At 59.2% G+C, this 17,143-nt stretch overlaps 1 protein-coding gene across 1 annotated transcript in view; it reads left to right on the top strand.

Annotated features, from left to right (window-relative positions):
• ADAM33 (ADAM metallopeptidase domain 33) overlaps positions 1 to 17,143 on the top strand; it is a 40,637-nt gene that overhangs the window by 13,465 nt on the left and 10,029 nt on the right. Inside the window, 14 exon segments of the mRNA XM_030948192.1 lie at positions 1,688 to 1,763; positions 2,242 to 2,318; positions 3,461 to 3,647; positions 5,470 to 5,535; positions 5,625 to 5,696; positions 6,859 to 7,025; positions 7,955 to 8,039; positions 8,797 to 8,939; positions 11,393 to 11,570; positions 12,452 to 12,541; positions 13,406 to 13,601; positions 14,279 to 14,387; positions 15,584 to 15,788; positions 16,945 to 17,022. Coding sequence (XP_030804052.1) covers positions 1,688 to 1,763; positions 2,242 to 2,318; positions 3,461 to 3,647; positions 5,470 to 5,535; positions 5,625 to 5,696; positions 6,859 to 7,025; positions 7,955 to 8,039; positions 8,797 to 8,939; positions 11,393 to 11,570; positions 12,452 to 12,541; positions 13,406 to 13,601; positions 14,279 to 14,387; positions 15,584 to 15,788; positions 16,945 to 17,022 — 1,729 coding nt within the window.

Here is a 17,143-nt window from a genome sequence, read left to right as displayed (position 1 = left end):
ACTCCCTAACTGAGTCTAAACTGAGAGCAGGGAAAACCTGGCCCCATTTGTCCTTCTCTGGGTGGCTGAGCCCCTGCAGGGCTGCTGCCCTCCCACGGGTCCCTGCCATCCCCACAGGGATGTGCCATCCCCCCTGGGACCTGCCATCCCCTCTGGGACCTGCCATCTTCTTCTTCTTTTCTTCTTCTTTTCTTCTTCTTCTTTTCTTCTTCTTTTCTTCTTCTTTTCTTCTTCTTCTTCTTCTTTTCTTCTTCTTTTCTTCTTCTTCTTCTTCTTCTTCTTCATCTTCGTCACCTTCGTCTTTGTCTTTTTCATCTTTTTAGACTTTTTTGTCTTTTTCATCTTTTCCACCCCCATTGTCTTCATCATCTTCTTCTTCATGTCCTTCTCTTCTCTCTCCTGTCACCCGTGGGTCACTCCAGCCTGTCCCCCCAGCTCCCATCCCACGTGCTGTCCAGCTGTGAGCTCAGCTCTGGCTCTTCCCTGCAGCTGGAAGGCATGGCATGGCGTCATGCCTGGATCGGGGCAGTTTGGGCACCCCGGTTTGGGCAGCCCTGTCCTTGCTGAGGCACAAAGAGGGAACCCTGGACTGTCCCTGCTGCCATCCCTGTCCCTGCTGGCCATGGGCAGCCTCTGCTTGGGGTCACAGCAGTGACAGGGGCTCAGGGCATGTGGGGATGGCTCAGGAGATTTGGGGATGGTTCAGGGCATGTGGGGATGGCTCAGGGGGCTCAGGGGATGTGTGGATGGCCCAGGGGGTTCAGGAGGCTCAGGGCATGTGGGGATGGCTCAGGGGGCTCAGGGGGGCTCAGGGGATGTGGGGATGGCTCAGGGGGCTCAGGGGGGACTCAGGGGATGTGTGCATGGCTCAGGGGTTCAGGAGGCTCAGGGCATGTGGGGTGGCTAGGGGCTCAGGGGGCTCAGGGGATGTGTGCATGGCTCAGGGGCTCAGGGCATGTGGGGATGGCTCGGGGGTTCAGGGGGGCTCAGGGGATGTGTGGATGGCTCGGGGGTTCAGGGGGCTCAGGGGATGTGTGCATGGCTCAGGGGGCTCAGGGATGTGGGGATGGCTCAGGGGCTCAGGGGCTCAGGGATGTGTGCATGGCTCAGGGGGTTCAGGAGGCTCAGGGCATGTGGGGATGGCTCAGGGGGCTCAGGGGGGCTCAGGGGATGTGTGCATGGCTCAGGGGGTTCAGGAGGCTCAGGGCATGTGGGGATGGCTCAGGGGGCTCAGGGGGGCTCAGGGGATGTGTGCATGGCTCAGGGGGTTCAGGAGGCTCAGGGCATGTGGGGATGGCTCAGGGGGCTCAGGGGGCTCAGGGGATGTGGGGATGGCTCGGGCGGGCCCAGGCCCAGGGGATGTGGGGATGGCTCGGGGGGTTCAGGGGGCCCAGGGGATGTGGGGATGGCTCAGGGGGCTCAGGGGGGCTCAGGGGATGTGTGCATGGCTTAGGGGGCTCAGGGGGGCTCAGGGGATGTGGGGATGGCTCAGGGGGTTCAGGGGGCTCAGGGGATGTGTGCATGGCTCAGGGGGTTCAGGGGCTCAGGGGATGTGGGGATGGCTCGGGGGTTCAGGGGTTCGGGGTGTGTGCATGGCCGACCCGAGGCTTCAGGGGCTCAGTGGCGTGCAGCGCGGGGGCCCTGGGCCGGCCACTGTCCCCGCTGTGTCCCCGCTGTGTCCCCGCAGGCTGCTGGCTCCGGGCTACACGGAGACGCACTACAGCGAGCAGGGCCAGCCCGTGACGGTGACCCCCAACCACACGGTGGGTGCAGGGGCGCTCCCCTCTGGGTTTCGGGGTTCGGACGGAGCCGAGATTCCCGACAGCAGAGGGAACGCGGCAGCGCTCGGCTCCGGGCCCCGGGACAGCGCCTCGGGAAAAACACAGCAGCACCGGGCCCTCCCTCCCCATGGCCCCACCGGCCTCTGTCACCCTTCCAGCGCCGCGCCGGGCACCGGGCACCGGGCACTGGGCTCTGTCCCGGACTCCGTGCCGGGCTCCGTGCCGGCTCCGTGCCGGGCTGACCCCGTTCCCGTTCCCGGGGCGGGGAACAGAGCTCGCCTGGCTGGGAAACGAGAAGGGAAATGGAAATGGGGAGATGGAATAGAGGAGATAGAATAGGGGAAATGGAAAGGGGAAAATGGAAAAGGGGACATGGAATAGGGGAAATGGAAATGGGGAAATGGATGGGGTGCTTTTCTGGGAGCAGCCCGCTGAGGAAGGTCCCCCTGTCTCTCCCCAGGAGCACTGCCACTACCACGGGCACGTCCGCGGCCACCGCCGCTCATGGGTCGTGCTCAGCACCTGCTCGGGAATACGGTATGGGGGAATGGGAATGGGGAACGGAGAATACGGTATGGGGAAACAGGGAATGGGGAATGGGGAATGGGAATGGGGAATGGGGAATGGGGAATGGGAATGGGCAATGAAGAATACGGTATAGGGGAATGGAAATGGAGAATATGGTATGGGGAATGGGAATGGGAATGGAGAATGGAGAATACGGTATGGGGGAATGGGGAATGGGGAATGAATAGGGAATGAACAGGGAATGGGGGGAATATGGTATGGGGGAATGGGAACGGGAATGGAGAACACAGTATGGGGAAACAGGGAATGGGGAATGGGAATGGGGAATGGAGGAGTGGGGAATGGGGAATGGGAATGGGCAATGGAGAATACGGTATGGGGGAATGGGAATGGGGAATGGCAATGGGAATGGAGAATATGGTATGGGGGAATGGGGAATGGGGAATGAATAGGGAATGAACAGGGAATGGGGGAATATGGTATGGGGGAATGGGGAATGGGAATGGGAATGGAGAACAGAGAATACAGTATGGGGGAATGGGGAATGGGGGCATAGGGAATGGAGGAAGGAACAGGGAATGGGGGAAGGAATAAGGAATGGAGGAAGGAGTAGGGTATGGTGGAATCAGGATTGGAGGAAGGCAGGGTCAGTGGGTTTTGGAGCTAACAAAGGTGGGATGGATCCACTGCTCCCTCTCTGCAGGGATCCCCTCTGGGACCACCCAAGCAGCACCAATGCTCCTGCAAGCCCAGCTCCAAATGCTTCATGGGCTGATTTCCCATGGCTCCCATCTTGTCCTTCCTCCTTCTCCCACCCTTCACCCAGCCCCAGGACTGGGCAGGCTGGGCAGGGACCATATTTCTGGCAGTACGAGCTTTTTCCCAGGAATTTTACCCCTGGAGGGACAGGTCCCTGCACCCCAGAGCAGCTGTCCCAGACTGAGCTTTGCCCTGTGCTCTGAAGGGGGGAGGTTTTGGTGCCCAGGGCTTATTTGTCCTGGGGCTGTTTGGGCAGAGATCCCCAATTCTTGTCCCTGCTCCCAGCTTGGGTACAGACCAGGCTGATGTGCCACGAGTTTGTGGGGCCTCAGGGGCTGGGGGAGCACAGGGGGAAGCACCACAGGAGCCATTGGGGCTGTTCCCATCTCCAGGGGCCTCATAGTGCTGAGCAGCAACACCAGCTACTACCTGAGCCCCCTGGGGCCCCCCGAGCCCGGCCTCCACCTGATCCAGCGAGCAGAGCACCTGCCCGTGCCAGGGGGCACCTGCGGGCATGGCCAGCACCTGGGGAGCACCGTGGCTGGCATGGCGCGGCTCTTCCGGCCACGGCACACGCGGGTAAATCCTCACGGGTGAATCTACTCGGGTAAATCCTCCTGGGTGAATCCAGCTGGGTGAATCCTCACGGGTGAATCTACTCGGGTAAATCCTCAGGGTGAATTTACTGTGAGTCCTTATGTGTGAATCCTCATGGGTAAATCCACTCAGGTAAATCCTCATGGGTGAGTCAGTCTGGGTGAATCTCATGGGTGAATCCTCATGGGTGAATTTACTGTGAATCCTCATGGGTAAATCCACTCGGGTAAATCCTCAGGGTGAATTTACTGTGAGTCCTTATGTGTGAATCCTCATGGGTAAATCCACTCGGGTAAATCCTCATGGGTGAGTCCAGCTGGGTGAATCCTCATGGGTGAATCCTCATGGGTGAATTTACTGTGAATCCTCATGGGTAAATCCACTCGGGTAAATCCTCAGGGTGAATTTACTGTGAGTCCTTATGGGTGAATCCTCACGGGTGAATCTACTCGGGTAAATCCTCAGGGTGAATTTACCGTGAGTCCTCATGGGTGAATCCTCATGCATAAATCCACTCGGGTAAATCCTCATGGGTGAGTCCAGCTGGGTGAATCCTCATGGGTGAACCCTCACTGGTGAATCCAGTTGGGTGAATCATCATGGGTAAATCCTCATGGGTGAATTTACTGTGAATCCTCACAGGTAAATCCTCATAGGTAAATCCACTCGGGTAAATCCAGTTGGGTGAATCCTCATGAGTAAATCCACTTGGGTGAAGTTACCATGAATCCTCATGGGTAAATCCACTCGGGTAAATCCTCATGGGTGAATCCAGCTGGGTGAATCCTCACTGGTGAATCCAGTTGGGTGAATCCTCATGAGTAAATCCACTTGGGTGAATCCTCACATGTAAATCCATTTGGGTGAATTTACCATGAATCCTCATGGGTAAATCTACTTGGGTAAATCCTCATGGGTGAATTTACCATGAATCCTCACGGGTAAATCCTCATGGGTGAATCCACTCGGGTAAATCCTCATGGGTGAATCCTCATGAGTAAATCCACTTGGGTGAATCCTCACATGTAAATCCACTTGGGTGAATTTACCATGAATCCTCACAGGTAAATCCACTTGGGTAAATCCATTTAGGTAAATCCTCATGGGTAAATCCACTTGGGTAAATCCTCATGGGTGAATTTACCATGAATCCTCACAGGTAAATCCACTTGGGTAAATCCATTTAGGTAAATCCTCATGGGTAAATCCACTTGGGTAAATCCTCATGGGTGAATCCTCATGGGTGAATTTACCATGAATCCTCATGGGTAAATCCACTTGGGAAATCCACTCAGGTGAATCCTCATGGGTAAATTCACTCAGGTGAATCCTCGCAGGTAAATCCTCAAGGGTAAATCCTCATGGATAAATCCACTCAGGTAAATCCACTTGGGTAAATCCACTTGGGTAAATGCTCACAGATAAATCCACATGGGTAAATCCACTCAGGATCTGTCTGGGGACAGGCAGAGGGCTGGGAGGGGCTCTCGGCACTGCTCACAGCCCCCATGTCCCTGGCAGCTGGGCAGGCTGTGCAGGCAGGTGGGGTGAGAGGGTCTGTGTGGGTGGCTTGTGTGGTTGAATTTAGGCAGGAGACCCCAGAGGATGCTTGGATTGGGTCTTGGTGCTGCATCCTACCATGTGGGATATGACATGAGGTCATTTGGAGCCATCCAAACGTTCTCTGTCACCCTGTGCCTCAGTTTCCCCTCTCAGCTATCCCTCCTGAGCAGCTCTGTGGTGTCTGGAGGGTGCCCAGAGCCAAGGGCTGCCCCTCTTTGCTGAGCCCCGTGTCTGCCTGCAGGCCAGGAGGGATGCCTGGAGGACCATGAAGTACATGGAACTCTTCATCGTTGCTGATCACACCCTGGTGAGTGCTGGGGGGCAGAAAACCAGGGCCCCTCTCTGTCTCTGCCCTGGATTGACCCTGTGGGCCTCCCCATCCTCACCTGTCTCCAGTACAGGAACCAGAACCTCAACCTGGGCCACACCAAGCAGCGCATCGTGGAGATCGCAAACTACGTGGACAAGGTGAGGGACCTGCCAGGCCCTTGTGTGGCCCTCAGGGACTGTCCTCGTGTCACCAGGGCCAGGAATCACAGAATTATGGAACAGTTAAGGTCAGGAAGGGTCTTTAAGTCCTTTGAGTCCAGTCGTTCCCCAGCACTGCCAAGGCCACCACTGACCATGTCCCCAAGGGCCACATGCACATGACTGTAAATCCCTTCAGGGATGGGGACTGCACCCTTCTCCTGGGCAGCTGTGCCAGGGCTTGCCCACCCATGGAAGAGTTCAGGAGCTCTCTGAGCTCATGGTGGGAAGGGCTTTGTCACCTGTGGGCTGAGCTCAGCAGGGAAGTGTTCACTGCCCCCTGCCCGGGATCATTTCTGGCAAAGAAGGGACACACTGAGGTGTTGTCACTGAATGTCATCGTGCCACCCTGACTGGCTCCTGTGCCCACACCTGTGCCTGTGGAGCCCATGCTTGCAGGTGGGTGTGGGACAGGTGTGTTCTGGGGTCCCACAGCCGCGGGGAAACACGGGGACCCCACAGCAGGGAGGGAGGGTGCAGGGAATTCCAGCCCTGACGCCAGCTGGGGCGATTTACAGACGTGAACGAGACAGGGCTGCTGTGGTACGCGCCTCGAGCTGTTTACTTTTCAGCATCAGCCTCATTACATGATTATGACAATGGGAAGATGCCACCAGCTCACAATCTAAGCAGCAAGCCAGAAAACTTAATGTTACAACATAGTTTATAAGCTTCTTGACCAATCACACAAAGCAAAAGCACATTGACAGTCGTTCTATCCAATCACCATAAGCACACATACCTTTGGTTAAAACAATGCTTGCTTATTTCGAATACAATACCTGCTTGTGAGCCTTAAAACACAACGCACAGAGCTCCATTATTAAGCTTCAACCTTCCTAATATCTCGCTAGATAAACTTTCTGCAGCTTAGACAGCTATTCAGACAAGTGTTAATACACAGACCATTGTTCTATTTGCCCTTGCTTTTTCTACAGTTTAAATAATTTTTCTGCTGACCAATCTCATGGCTGTTGCTTTAGCTCTACTCACAGTTCTGCTGTGTCTGAGGCCTGCCTTTTGCAGCTTTCCCAAGACCCTCTGATTTTCCCTCTAATTTTGTAAATTCCCACACCACCCCTCTGCCTGTGCCCTGCTGCAGTTTTACAGGCTGCTGAACATCAAGGTGGCCCTGATCGGGCTGGAGGTGTGGACGGAGCGGGACCAGTGCGCGGTGAGCAGCGACGCCAACGCCACGCTCTGGGCCTTCCTGCAGTGGAAGAAATCCCTGAGGGCGCGCCGGAGGCACGACAACGCCCAGCTGCTGACGTGGGTGCCTGCCTGGGGGCGCTGGGTGGGCTCCCGGCTGGGGCTGGGCACCCCTGGCCCCCCAGCGCTGAGCTGGCCCTGTTCTCCTGCCCGGGCTGGGGCTGGGCACCCCTGACCCCCAAGCGCTGAGCGGCCCTGTTCTCCTGCCGGCTGGGGCTGGGCACCCCTGACCCCCAGCCCTGAGCCCCCTTCTCCTGCCCGGGCTGGGGCTGGGCACCCCTGACCCCCAGCGCTGAGCCGGCCCTGTTCTCCTGCCCGGGCTGGGGCTGGGCACCCCTGACCCCCAGCGCTGAGCCCCCTTCTCCTGCCCGGGCTGGGGCTGGGCACCCCTGACCCCCAGCGCTGAGCCGGCCCTGTTCTCCTGCCCGGGCTGGGGCTGGGCACCCCTGACCCCCAGCGCTGAGCCCCTTCTCCTGCCCGGGCTGGGGCTGGGCACCCCTGACCCCCAGCGCTGAGCTGGCCTGTTCTCCTGCCCGGGCTGGGGCTGGGCACCCCTGACCCCCAGCGCTGAGCTGGCCCTGTTCTCCTGCCCGGGCTGGGGCTGGGCACCCCTGACCCCCAGCGCTGAGCTGGCCCTGTTCTCCTGCCCGGGCTGGGGCTGGGCACCCCTGACCCTCAGCGCTGAGCCCCCTTCTCCTGCCCGGGCTGGGGCTGGGCACCCCTGACCCCCAGCGCTGAGCTGGCCCTGTTCTCCTGCCCGGGCTGGGGCTGGGCACCCCTGACCCCCAGTGCTGAGCCGGCCCTGTTCTCCTGCCCGGGCTGGGGCTGGGCACCCCTGACCCCCCAGTGCTGAGCCGGCCCTGTTCTCCTGCCCGGGCTGGGGCTGGGCACCCCTGACCCCCAGCGCTGAGCCGGCCCTGTTCTCCTGCCCGGGCTGGGGCTGGGCACCCCTGACCCCCAGCCCTGAGCCCCCTTCTCCTGCCCGGCAGAGGGAAGACCTTCGGGGGCACCACCATCGGGATGGCCCCGCTGGAGGGGATGTGCAGCGCCGACAACTCCGGAGGGGTCAGCGTGGTAAGGGGGGCTGGGGGTCCCTGAGCCACCCCTGCCCGGGGGGATCTCCCTGGGCTTGCAGGAGCAGCCCCTGAGGCTGGGTGTGCGGTTGGGGTGCACCCTGAAGGTGAGGGATGATGTTGTAGCTCCTGACCTGCGGTGCAGCCTGAAGGTGTTGAGGGGTGATGTTTTAGCTCCTGACCCCCTCAGGTGCTGGCCAGGGGCACAGGGGGTGAGAAGGGGCTGCTGAAGGTGCCCCAGCTCCCAGCTGGCAGCAGCACTGGCATCTCCCGTGCTGCTCCTGTCCCTCGGGCTGGAGAGCCCCTGCCTGTCCCTGCGTCTGCTCTCTGGATTTCTGCCCCCATCTCTGCTGCCCACATCACTTGTGCTCCTCCTGATGGTGGCCCTGGGCACGATGGGGTGGTCACGGTGGCCCTGGTGACCTGTGATGGTCCCTGGGCAGGGTGGTGGGGGGCACCCAGGTTTCTGGGTTTGGGGATGTGCCCCAGGTTTTGAGCAGTGTGCCCAGCCAAGAGCTTCCCACCAGTCCCACCGGGGAATATCAGGAGACCAAAGCCCACTTGTGCCAGGAACCTTCCTCCAGCCCCTCCTCCTGTGGGGTTGTGTGTTCCCTCCCGTGCCCAGCCCCGCTCCCCGCTGTGGGTGACCCTGTCCGCTGGTGGCCCTGCTGGTGGCCCTGGTGACACGTGCCCTCCCAGCTGTGGGTGGCCCTGTCCCTTGGTGCTGGTGGCCCTGGTGACACGTGCCCTCCCGGCAGGACCACGCGGAGCAGCCCATCGGCGCTGCCGCCACCATGGCGCACGAGATCGGCCACAACCTCGGCATGGTGCACGACAGCGCGGGCTGCTGCACCGAGGCCACCCCCGAGCAGGGCGGCTGCGTCATGGCCGCGGCCACCGGGTAAGTGCTGCTGGCCCTGGGACATGTCCCCAGAGCCCCGGGAGTGTCCCCAGAGCCCTGGGACGTGTCCCCAGAGCCCTGGATGTGTCCTGGGACATGTGCCCAGTGCCCTGGGTGTGTCCCCATAGCCCTGGGTGTGTCCTGGGACATGTCCCCAGTGCCCTGGGTGTGTCCCCAGAGCCCTGGATGTGTCCCAGAGCCCTGGGACGTGTCCCCAGTGCCTTGGATGTGTCCCCAGTGCTCTGGGTGTGTCCTGGGATGTGTCCCCAATGCCCTGGGTGTGCCCTGGGAGGTGTCCCCAGAGCCCTGGATGTGTCCCATGTGCTCTGGATGTGTCCTGGGATGTGTCCCCAGAGACCTGGGATGTGTCCCCAGAGCCCTGGCTGTGTCCTCAGTGCCCCAGCAGGCTGCAGTGCTGGGTGTGGGCAGGGAATGCTGTCACCTCTGCTCTGGAGCCAGGCTGGCAGAGCTGGGAATGCTCCCCTGGAGAAGGGAAGGCTCCAGGCAGAGCTCAGAGCCCCTGGCAGGGCCTGCAGGGGCTGCAGGAGAGCTGGAGAGGGACTGGGGACAAGGCCTGCAGGGACAGGACCCAGGGAATGGCTCCCACTGGGAAAGGGGAGATTGGGCTGGCATCTTGGCAAGGAATTCCTGGCTGGGCTGGAATTCCCAGAGAATCCCTGGATCCCTGGCAGTGTCCCAGACCAGGTTGGACACTGGGAGCACCTGGGACAGTGGGAGGTGTCCCTGCCATGGCAGGGTGGCCCTGGGTGGGTTTCACAGTCCATGTGGTTGGTGCCAGTTTCCTTTGCAGCCCTTCTCCCCCTCCCGAGGATATCTCATCCCAGATGCCCCTGCCCTGAGCAAAGGCAGCTTTATTCTGTTCATTCCCTGTGTTTGAACCCGCCTGCCCTCCCAGTCAGGAAGGAACAGTGGGACCCCAGTTGTGCTTTCAGCGCTGCCAGAGCCTGGTGTTGATCCCACAGGGTTTAACCTCTGCCTGGGCAGGTTGTGGTGGGGAAAAGCACAGTTCTGGCTGTGCTTGTACAGCCATGTGTAGGAATGTATATAAATACATGTAGGGTGCACTGGTTTGCTCAGCCTCCATAACCTGCAGGCTCTTACAGGTTTCCCTCCAGTCCAAGAGATTTCAAAACCTTTTTTAAAAAATGTCCTCTGAGTCATTTTGAGAACGAGATGTCCTGGTATGAAAATATTTTTCAGCTTTAAGGGGAAATGAAACTGGTTCTAAGAAGGAAGTGCTTCCTTCTTCATAAACCACTGAAACCCCCACAAACGGTGAAATTAGAGAAGAACCTTGCTCAGAGGTTCTGTAGAAAATGAGTGTTTCTCCTGTTCCTCAGTTCCTTACACACTGCAGGCTCTGACTGTTTTGTTTTTTGCTGCTCTCTGGGTCCTTTTTGGTATTTTTTCCGTATGTCTTTAATTTTAAGTGATGTTCACCCATCTCAGCTTGTATTTTTTTCCCAGGTAGGTGTTTGCTTTAAGGTAGTTTAAGTGCTCAGGGTGTGTCAGCTGTCCCAGGGCAGAGTACCTGCAGCTGCTGGGTTTGCTCAGGGGCCCAGGTGGGCTTTGCTTGCTCGGTGTGTCTGTGTCCAGGGCCAGAGGTGACACCGCAGCAGTGAGCACAGGGTTTGCTGTGGCTCAGGGTGTCTCTGGTGTCCCAGGGCAGAGGTGACACCTGCAGCAGCCCTGGGCTGGCATCAGGGAGCACAGGAAGGCTTTGCTGTGGCTCAGGGTATCTCTGGTGTCCCAGGGCACAGAGGTGACACCTGCAGCAGTGAGCACAGGAAGGGCTTTGCTGTGGCTCAGGGTGTCTCTGGTGTCCCAGGGCAGAGGTGACACTGTTTTGTGGAGATTATCAAAACTCCACAACTTTTGTGAAAATTGTAAAGCCGGTATGTGCTGGAGGCATGTGGGAATTGTTCCCCTAAAATGACATGGGTACCTCTGGGAACTTCAGGTCCCTTTTTATCCCCCTCTCAAATCCATATGCATACAATTTCACAAGAGGTTCATACATATTCATTTTTATGAATTTCCTGTGACATTTGCTGCTAGTTCTTCTTTATCAGAAAGAATTCCTAGGTCAGGTTGACCTGCTCTCACAGCAATCTCTCTGTCTTTTTTTATCACTGTCTGCCTCTTCTCTTCTTCTCTCTGTCTTTCACTGAAGCAGTTTCGCTGAGCCCAGGCTTTGCAGTCAGGCTACATGGCTATGTTTTCTAAGCACAGACTCAAAGATGTACATTTCACCTAAATCCAAATGCATTTCTACTCTGGAGAATTTCTGCTCTGTGTCACCTGGGTCACTGGGCAATGGGGAGTCTGCTGTGGGGAGGGTCTGTGCCAGTCTGTGCATTTGTCCATGTCCTGAATTCCCGTCTCTCGCCATTCCCCACCTCGTCCCGGCCCTGCTCCCCTGTGTCCCCCAGGCACCCCTTCCCCCGGGTGTTCAGCTCCTGCAGCAGGAGGCAGCTGGACAGCTACTTCCAGAAGGGAGGGGGAATGTGCCTCTTCAACCTGCCCGACACCAAGGACCTGGTGGTGGCACGGAAATGTGGCAACGGCTTCCGCGAGGAGGGAGAGGACTGCGACTGCGGGGAGGTGGAGGTACAGGGGGTCCTCCATGGGGGGCAGGGGCTCCTCATGGGGTACAGAGGGACAGGGGGTCCTCCATGGGGGGCAGGGGGTCCTCATGGGGGACAGAGGGACAGGGGGTCCTCGTGGGACATGGGGGGACAGGGGGACCTGCTGGGACGTGGAGGGACAGAGTGACCCTTGTGGGAGGTGGAAGGACAGAGGGGTCCTCTGTGACAGTGTTCAGAGGGGTCTCAGGGTGAGGGAAGAGACGAGGATCTGACTCCATGTTTCAGAAGGCTGATTGATTATTTTATGATATCTATTACATTAAAACTATACTAAAATAATAGAAGAAAGGATTTCATCAGAAGGCTAGCTAAGCTAAGAATAGAAAAGGAAAGAATGATAACAAAGGCTTGTGTCTCTCAGAGAGTCCAAGCCAGCTGACTGTGATTGGCCATTAATCAAAAACAACCACGTGAGACCAATCACAGATGCACCTGTTGCATTCCACAGCAGCAGATAATCATTGTTTACATTTTGTTCCTGAGGCCTCTCAGCTTCTCAGGAGGAAACATCCTAAAGAAAGGATTTTCCATAAGAGATGTCTGTGGCAGTCCTCCTCAGCTGAGGGAATTCCTGCACAGGGCATTTCCAAGGGAAGGGTTTGCTGTCACCACAGGGACTCCATCCCAAGGGCTTTTCCCAGTCCCACCTTCCTGAACCCACTTATCCCAGTCCTGACTTTCCCTTGACTTTCCCCTGAGTGCCCGGTTCTCCCCCCTGCCCTCTGTGCCTCAGTTTCCCCCGTTGCAGGATGAGCAGGGCGCTGCTGGGATGGGTGTGGCAGGGGCTGGGGCCGTGCTGGGGAAGGGATGGAGCCCCAGCCCATGGAGCTGTGCTCCCCACAGGAATGCACCAACCCCTGCTGCAACGCTCACAACTGCACGCTCAAGGAGGGGGCCCAGTGTGCCCACGGGGACTGCTGCCACAGCTGCAAGGTGAGACTCAGCCTGTGCACCCCCTGCCGCCCCCTGCCCACCCTGTGCCCGTGGGGTGAGGTGCAGACCCAGCCCTGCCGTTCCCTGGGGACTCCTGTGCTGTTTGTCCATAGGGACACGCTCCCTGTGCCCCATGGGCAGGGTCTCATGTGACACCTTGTGTCTGCACGGGGATCATGGCATGGGCTGGGCTGGGAGGGAGCTCAGAGCCCACCCAGTGCCACCCCTGCCATGGCAGGGGACACCTCCCACTGTCCCAGGGTGCTCCCAGCCCCAGTGTCCAGCCTGGCCTTGGGCACTGCCAGGGATCCAGGGGCAGCCACAGCTGCTCTGGGCACCCTGTGCCAGGGCCTCCCACCCTGCCAGGGAACAATTCCTAATTCCCCATATCCCATCCATCCCTGCCCTCTGGCAGTGGGAGCCATTCCCTGTGCCCTGTCTCTCCAGGCCTTGTCCCAGTCCCTCTCCAGCAGAATTCCCTCTGGCAGCTTTGGGGCTGAGGAAGTGTCCCCATGCCCTGACAGCCCCAGGAGCCCCACGGGGCACCTGTGTGATGTTAGAGCCGCCAGCTGTGCCAGCTGTGCCAGGAGGCACTGTCAGTGGCACCTGTGCCCAGTGTGTGTCCCCATGTCAGTGCCACCTGTCCCCAGTCTGTCACCACTCTGTCCCCCTCTGTCCCCCTGTCCCCAGTCTGTCCCCACTCTGTCCCCCTCTGTCCCTGTGTACTGCCCCTGTCACTCTGTCGGTCACTGCCCCCGTCCCAGTCTGTCACACTCTGCTTGTCCCCCTGTCTGCCCCAGTCTGTCCCCACTCTGTCCCCGTGTCACTGCCCCCTGTCCCCACCATGGCCCCGTTTGTCCCCAGCTGAAGGTGGCCGGGACACCGTGCCGAGAGGCCGCTGGCTCCTGTGACCTGCCCGAGTTCTGCACGGGAGCGTCCCCGTACTGCCCTCCCAACGTGTACCTGCTGGACGGCTCCTCGTGCGCCCAGGGCCAGGCCTACTGCAGCAACGGCATGTGCATGACCCACCAGCAGCAGTGCGTGCAGCTCTGGGGGCCAGGTCAGTGCCACCCCTCATGTGCATGACCCACCAGCAGCAGTGCGTGCAGCTCTGGGGGCCAGGTCAGTGCCACCCCTCATGTGCATGACCCACCAGCAGCAGTGCGTGCAGCTCTGGGGGCCAGGTCAGTCCCTCACTGCAGCAATGGTGTGTCCATGACCCACCAGCCTGGGGGTGCCCGGGGGCTGCGGGGGCTGCACGGGGGCCCTGGCACAGGCACAGCCACACCAACAGCCAGGGGACAGTTCTGAACCCCAGATCCTTGGGAATGGGGTGGGGGGCAGGCAGAGCAGCTGTGGCCGCCCCTGCATCCCTGGAATGTCCCAGGCCAGGGATGGAGGGTGCCCAGAGCAGCTGTGGCCGCCCCTGCATCCCTGGAATGTCCCAGGCCAGGCTGGACACTGGGGCTGGGAGCAGCCTGGGACAGTGGGAGCTGTCCCTGCCCTGGGTGGAACTGGGTGGGTTTAAGGTCTCTTCCAACCCAACCCATTCTGTGACCAAAATCCTCCCCAAGGCTCCAGAGAAAGGGGAAGTTCATCCCTCCTGTCCCTGGCCTGGCACCCACAGCAGCCCCTGGGAGAGCTTTCCCTGGTGTGCTCTCCCTGAGCCCCGCGTGCTGCTCCTGCTGCGGGTCCCTGCCTGTGCCCGGGTTCCCAGAGCTCCCTCCCTGTGTGCAGGAGCATGGCCAGCCCCTGATGCCTGCTTCCAGGACGTGAACATGGCAGGGAACACCTACGGCAACTGCGGCAAGGACAGCCAGGGCCGCTACGTCAAGTGCGACAAGAGGTGGGCACAGCGCTGGCATTGGGTGCTCTGTGTCCCTCCTGCACCCACAGCTGCCCCTGCCACCCCTGCCACCCCTGCCACGCCACTGGGAGAGCCCTGCCCCAGCCCTACCCCCGGGAATCAGCCCTGTTTTGTACCCCAGGAAGGCACCAGCCCCTCCTGGGCTCTATCCCCATCGCTGCTGGGAGCTGGGACCTGGAGATCTCGAGGTCTTTTCCAGCCTCAATCCTGTGATTCTGCTGCCCCACCACGAGCAGCTCCCAGCCCAGCCTGCTAGGAAATCTGCGCCAGTCCCAGATTTAGGGAGTTGTGCTCTCTGGTGTCCCAGTGTCAGATTTAGGGAGTTGTGCTCTCTGATGTCCCAGTGCCACATTTAGGGAGTTGTGCTCTCTGTGTTCCCAGTGCCACATTTAGGGAGTTGTGCTCTCTGGTGTCCCAGTGCCACATTTAGGGAGTTGTGCTCTCTGTGTTCCCAGTGCCACATTTAGGGAGTTGTGCTCTCTGGTGTCCCAGTGCCACATTTAGGGAGTTGTGCTCTCTGGTGTCCCAGTGTCAGATTTAGGGAGTTGTGCTCTCTGTGTCCCAGTGCCACATTTAGGGAGTTGTGCTCTCTGTGTCCCAGTGCCACATTTAGGGAGTTGGGCTCTCTGTGTTCCCAGTGCCACATTTAGGGAGTTGTGCTCTCTGGTGTCCCAGTGTCAGATTTAGGGAGTTGTGCTCTCTGTGTCCCAGTCCCACATTTAGGGAGTTGTGCTCTCTGATGTCCCAGTCCCACATTTAGGGAGTTGTGCTCTCTGTGTTCCCAGTCCCACATTTAGGGAGTTGTGCTCTCTGGTGTCCCAGTGCCACATTTAGGGAGTTGTGCTCTCTGGTGTCCCAGTGCCACATTTAGGGAGTTGTGGTCTCTGTGTTCCCAGTCCCAGATTTAGGGAGTTGTGCTCTCTGATGTCCCAGTCCCACATTTAGGGAGTTGTGCTCTCTGTGTTCCCAGTGACTCCAGGGATGTCAGAGCCTCCCCTCCCCTGCCCTGGCTGTTTCCCTCCACATTTCTGTGCTGTCCATGATTTACTGCTGACCCTCTCCAGCATGGCCATAACCCCATGGCAATGACCCCAGGTGTGGGATGCTGGGGCTGGGGGGCTGAGGGGGCCACCGGTGCCCCCTGTGCCAGCTCTGCCCGGCCGTGCCCGCTGCAGGGATGCCATGTGTGGGAAGATCCAGTGCCAGAGCTCTGCCAAGAAGCCGCAGGGCACCAACACGGTGTCCATCGACACCACCATCCGCCTCAAGGGCCGCGAGGTCAAGTGCAGGGGCACCTTCGTCTACAGCGCCAAGGACGACCAGGAGGACCTGTCCGACCCAGGGCTGGTGCTGACGGGCACCAAGTGCGGGGATGGCATGGTGAGTGCCCCTCCTGCCCCGGGCTCTGCTCAGGGACCCCTGCCCTGGGCTCTGACCTGGCTCCAGGCACCTCCTGTGGGCTCTGACCCAGCTCCAGGCACCTCCTGTGGGCTCTTACCCAGCTCCAGACACCTGCTCTGGGCTCTGACCCAGCCCCAGGGCTCTGACCCAGCTCCAGGCACCTGCCCTGGGCTCTGACCCAGCCCCAGGCTGCCCATGGCCCTTCCCTGTGTCACAGCCAGGCCCTGCAGTGGTTCCCTCCACACCTGTAGACGTTCTCTCAGTGTCACCTCTGGCTGCCACCGGGTGTTTGTGGGCCACCAGGTTCTTCTCACCCGGGGCATTTGTGGACATCACCAGATGCTCAGTCATGTTTAGGCCACCAAGTCGTTCTCTCTGCTCTGCAAACTTCTTCACCAAATCGGTTCAGAGCAGAGCAACCCCAGCGGGAATTGCCCCAGGATTTCAGGGATGAGGATTCCTCCTGTGGTTTCCCAGAGGAAACAGGAAACCTCTGCCAGGAACCAACCTGACAAATCCAGTGCTAGCTGGGCATTGCTCTCTGCATCTCCAAGGGCTTTGGAGGGGCCAGTTGAGCTGAGAGAGGGCAGAGGCTGCTGGAGGACAGGGCAGGAGGGACGTGTTCCAGAGAGAGCTGGCTGTGGAGACACAGCCTCCCCTGCTTGGCATTTTAACAGTGAAATCTTCATTGGGAAGGCCAAAGCAGTGACATTTCCATGAGGAAATATGGCCAGTTTTGAAACGCAGCATTGTTTATTTTGGCCAGTGCCTGGGATTTGGGGCCAAATGGGAAACGGTTTCTCTTGGTTTTGGGGCCAAATGGGAAATGGTTTCTCTTGGTTTTGGGGCCAAATGGGAAATGGTTTCTCTTGGTTTTGGGGCCAAATGGGAAATGGTTTCCCTGGGTTTTGGGGCCAAATGGGGAATGGTTTCTCCAGGAGCTGGCAGGGGGCTGTGTGGAGGGGGTGGTGCTGCTGCTGGCTGGGCTCTGCACAGGGAATGGGAATGGGATCCCTTGGCTGGAACCATGTGATTTCATCACCTGCATTTTCCAGCAGTCCAATCCTTTGGAGACCCCCCAGCTGTCCCCTGTCCAGGTCCCTGTGTGACCCCAGCCCCTCGTGTGTCCCCCCAGGTGTGCAAGGACCGGCGGTGCCAGAACGCGTCCCTGTTTGAGCTGGACAAGTGTGTGTCCCGCTGCCACGGCCACGGGGTGAGCTCTGCTGGGAGCCCCTGGTGTCAGGACAGGGCAGGGAGCCAGCCCCAGGGTCTGCCATGGGAATGGGACCTGGGACCCAGTGGATCTGTGCCCTCAGACCTGTCCCAGGTGGGGC

This window comes from Camarhynchus parvulus, chromosome 4 (genome assembly GCF_901933205.1).
Source record: "Camarhynchus parvulus chromosome 4, STF_HiC, whole genome shotgun sequence".
Taxonomy (NCBI): domain Eukaryota; kingdom Metazoa; phylum Chordata; class Aves; order Passeriformes; family Thraupidae; genus Camarhynchus; species Camarhynchus parvulus.
Note: the sequence above shows the minus strand (reverse complement) of the source record. Positions and strands in the feature narration are given on the sequence as shown.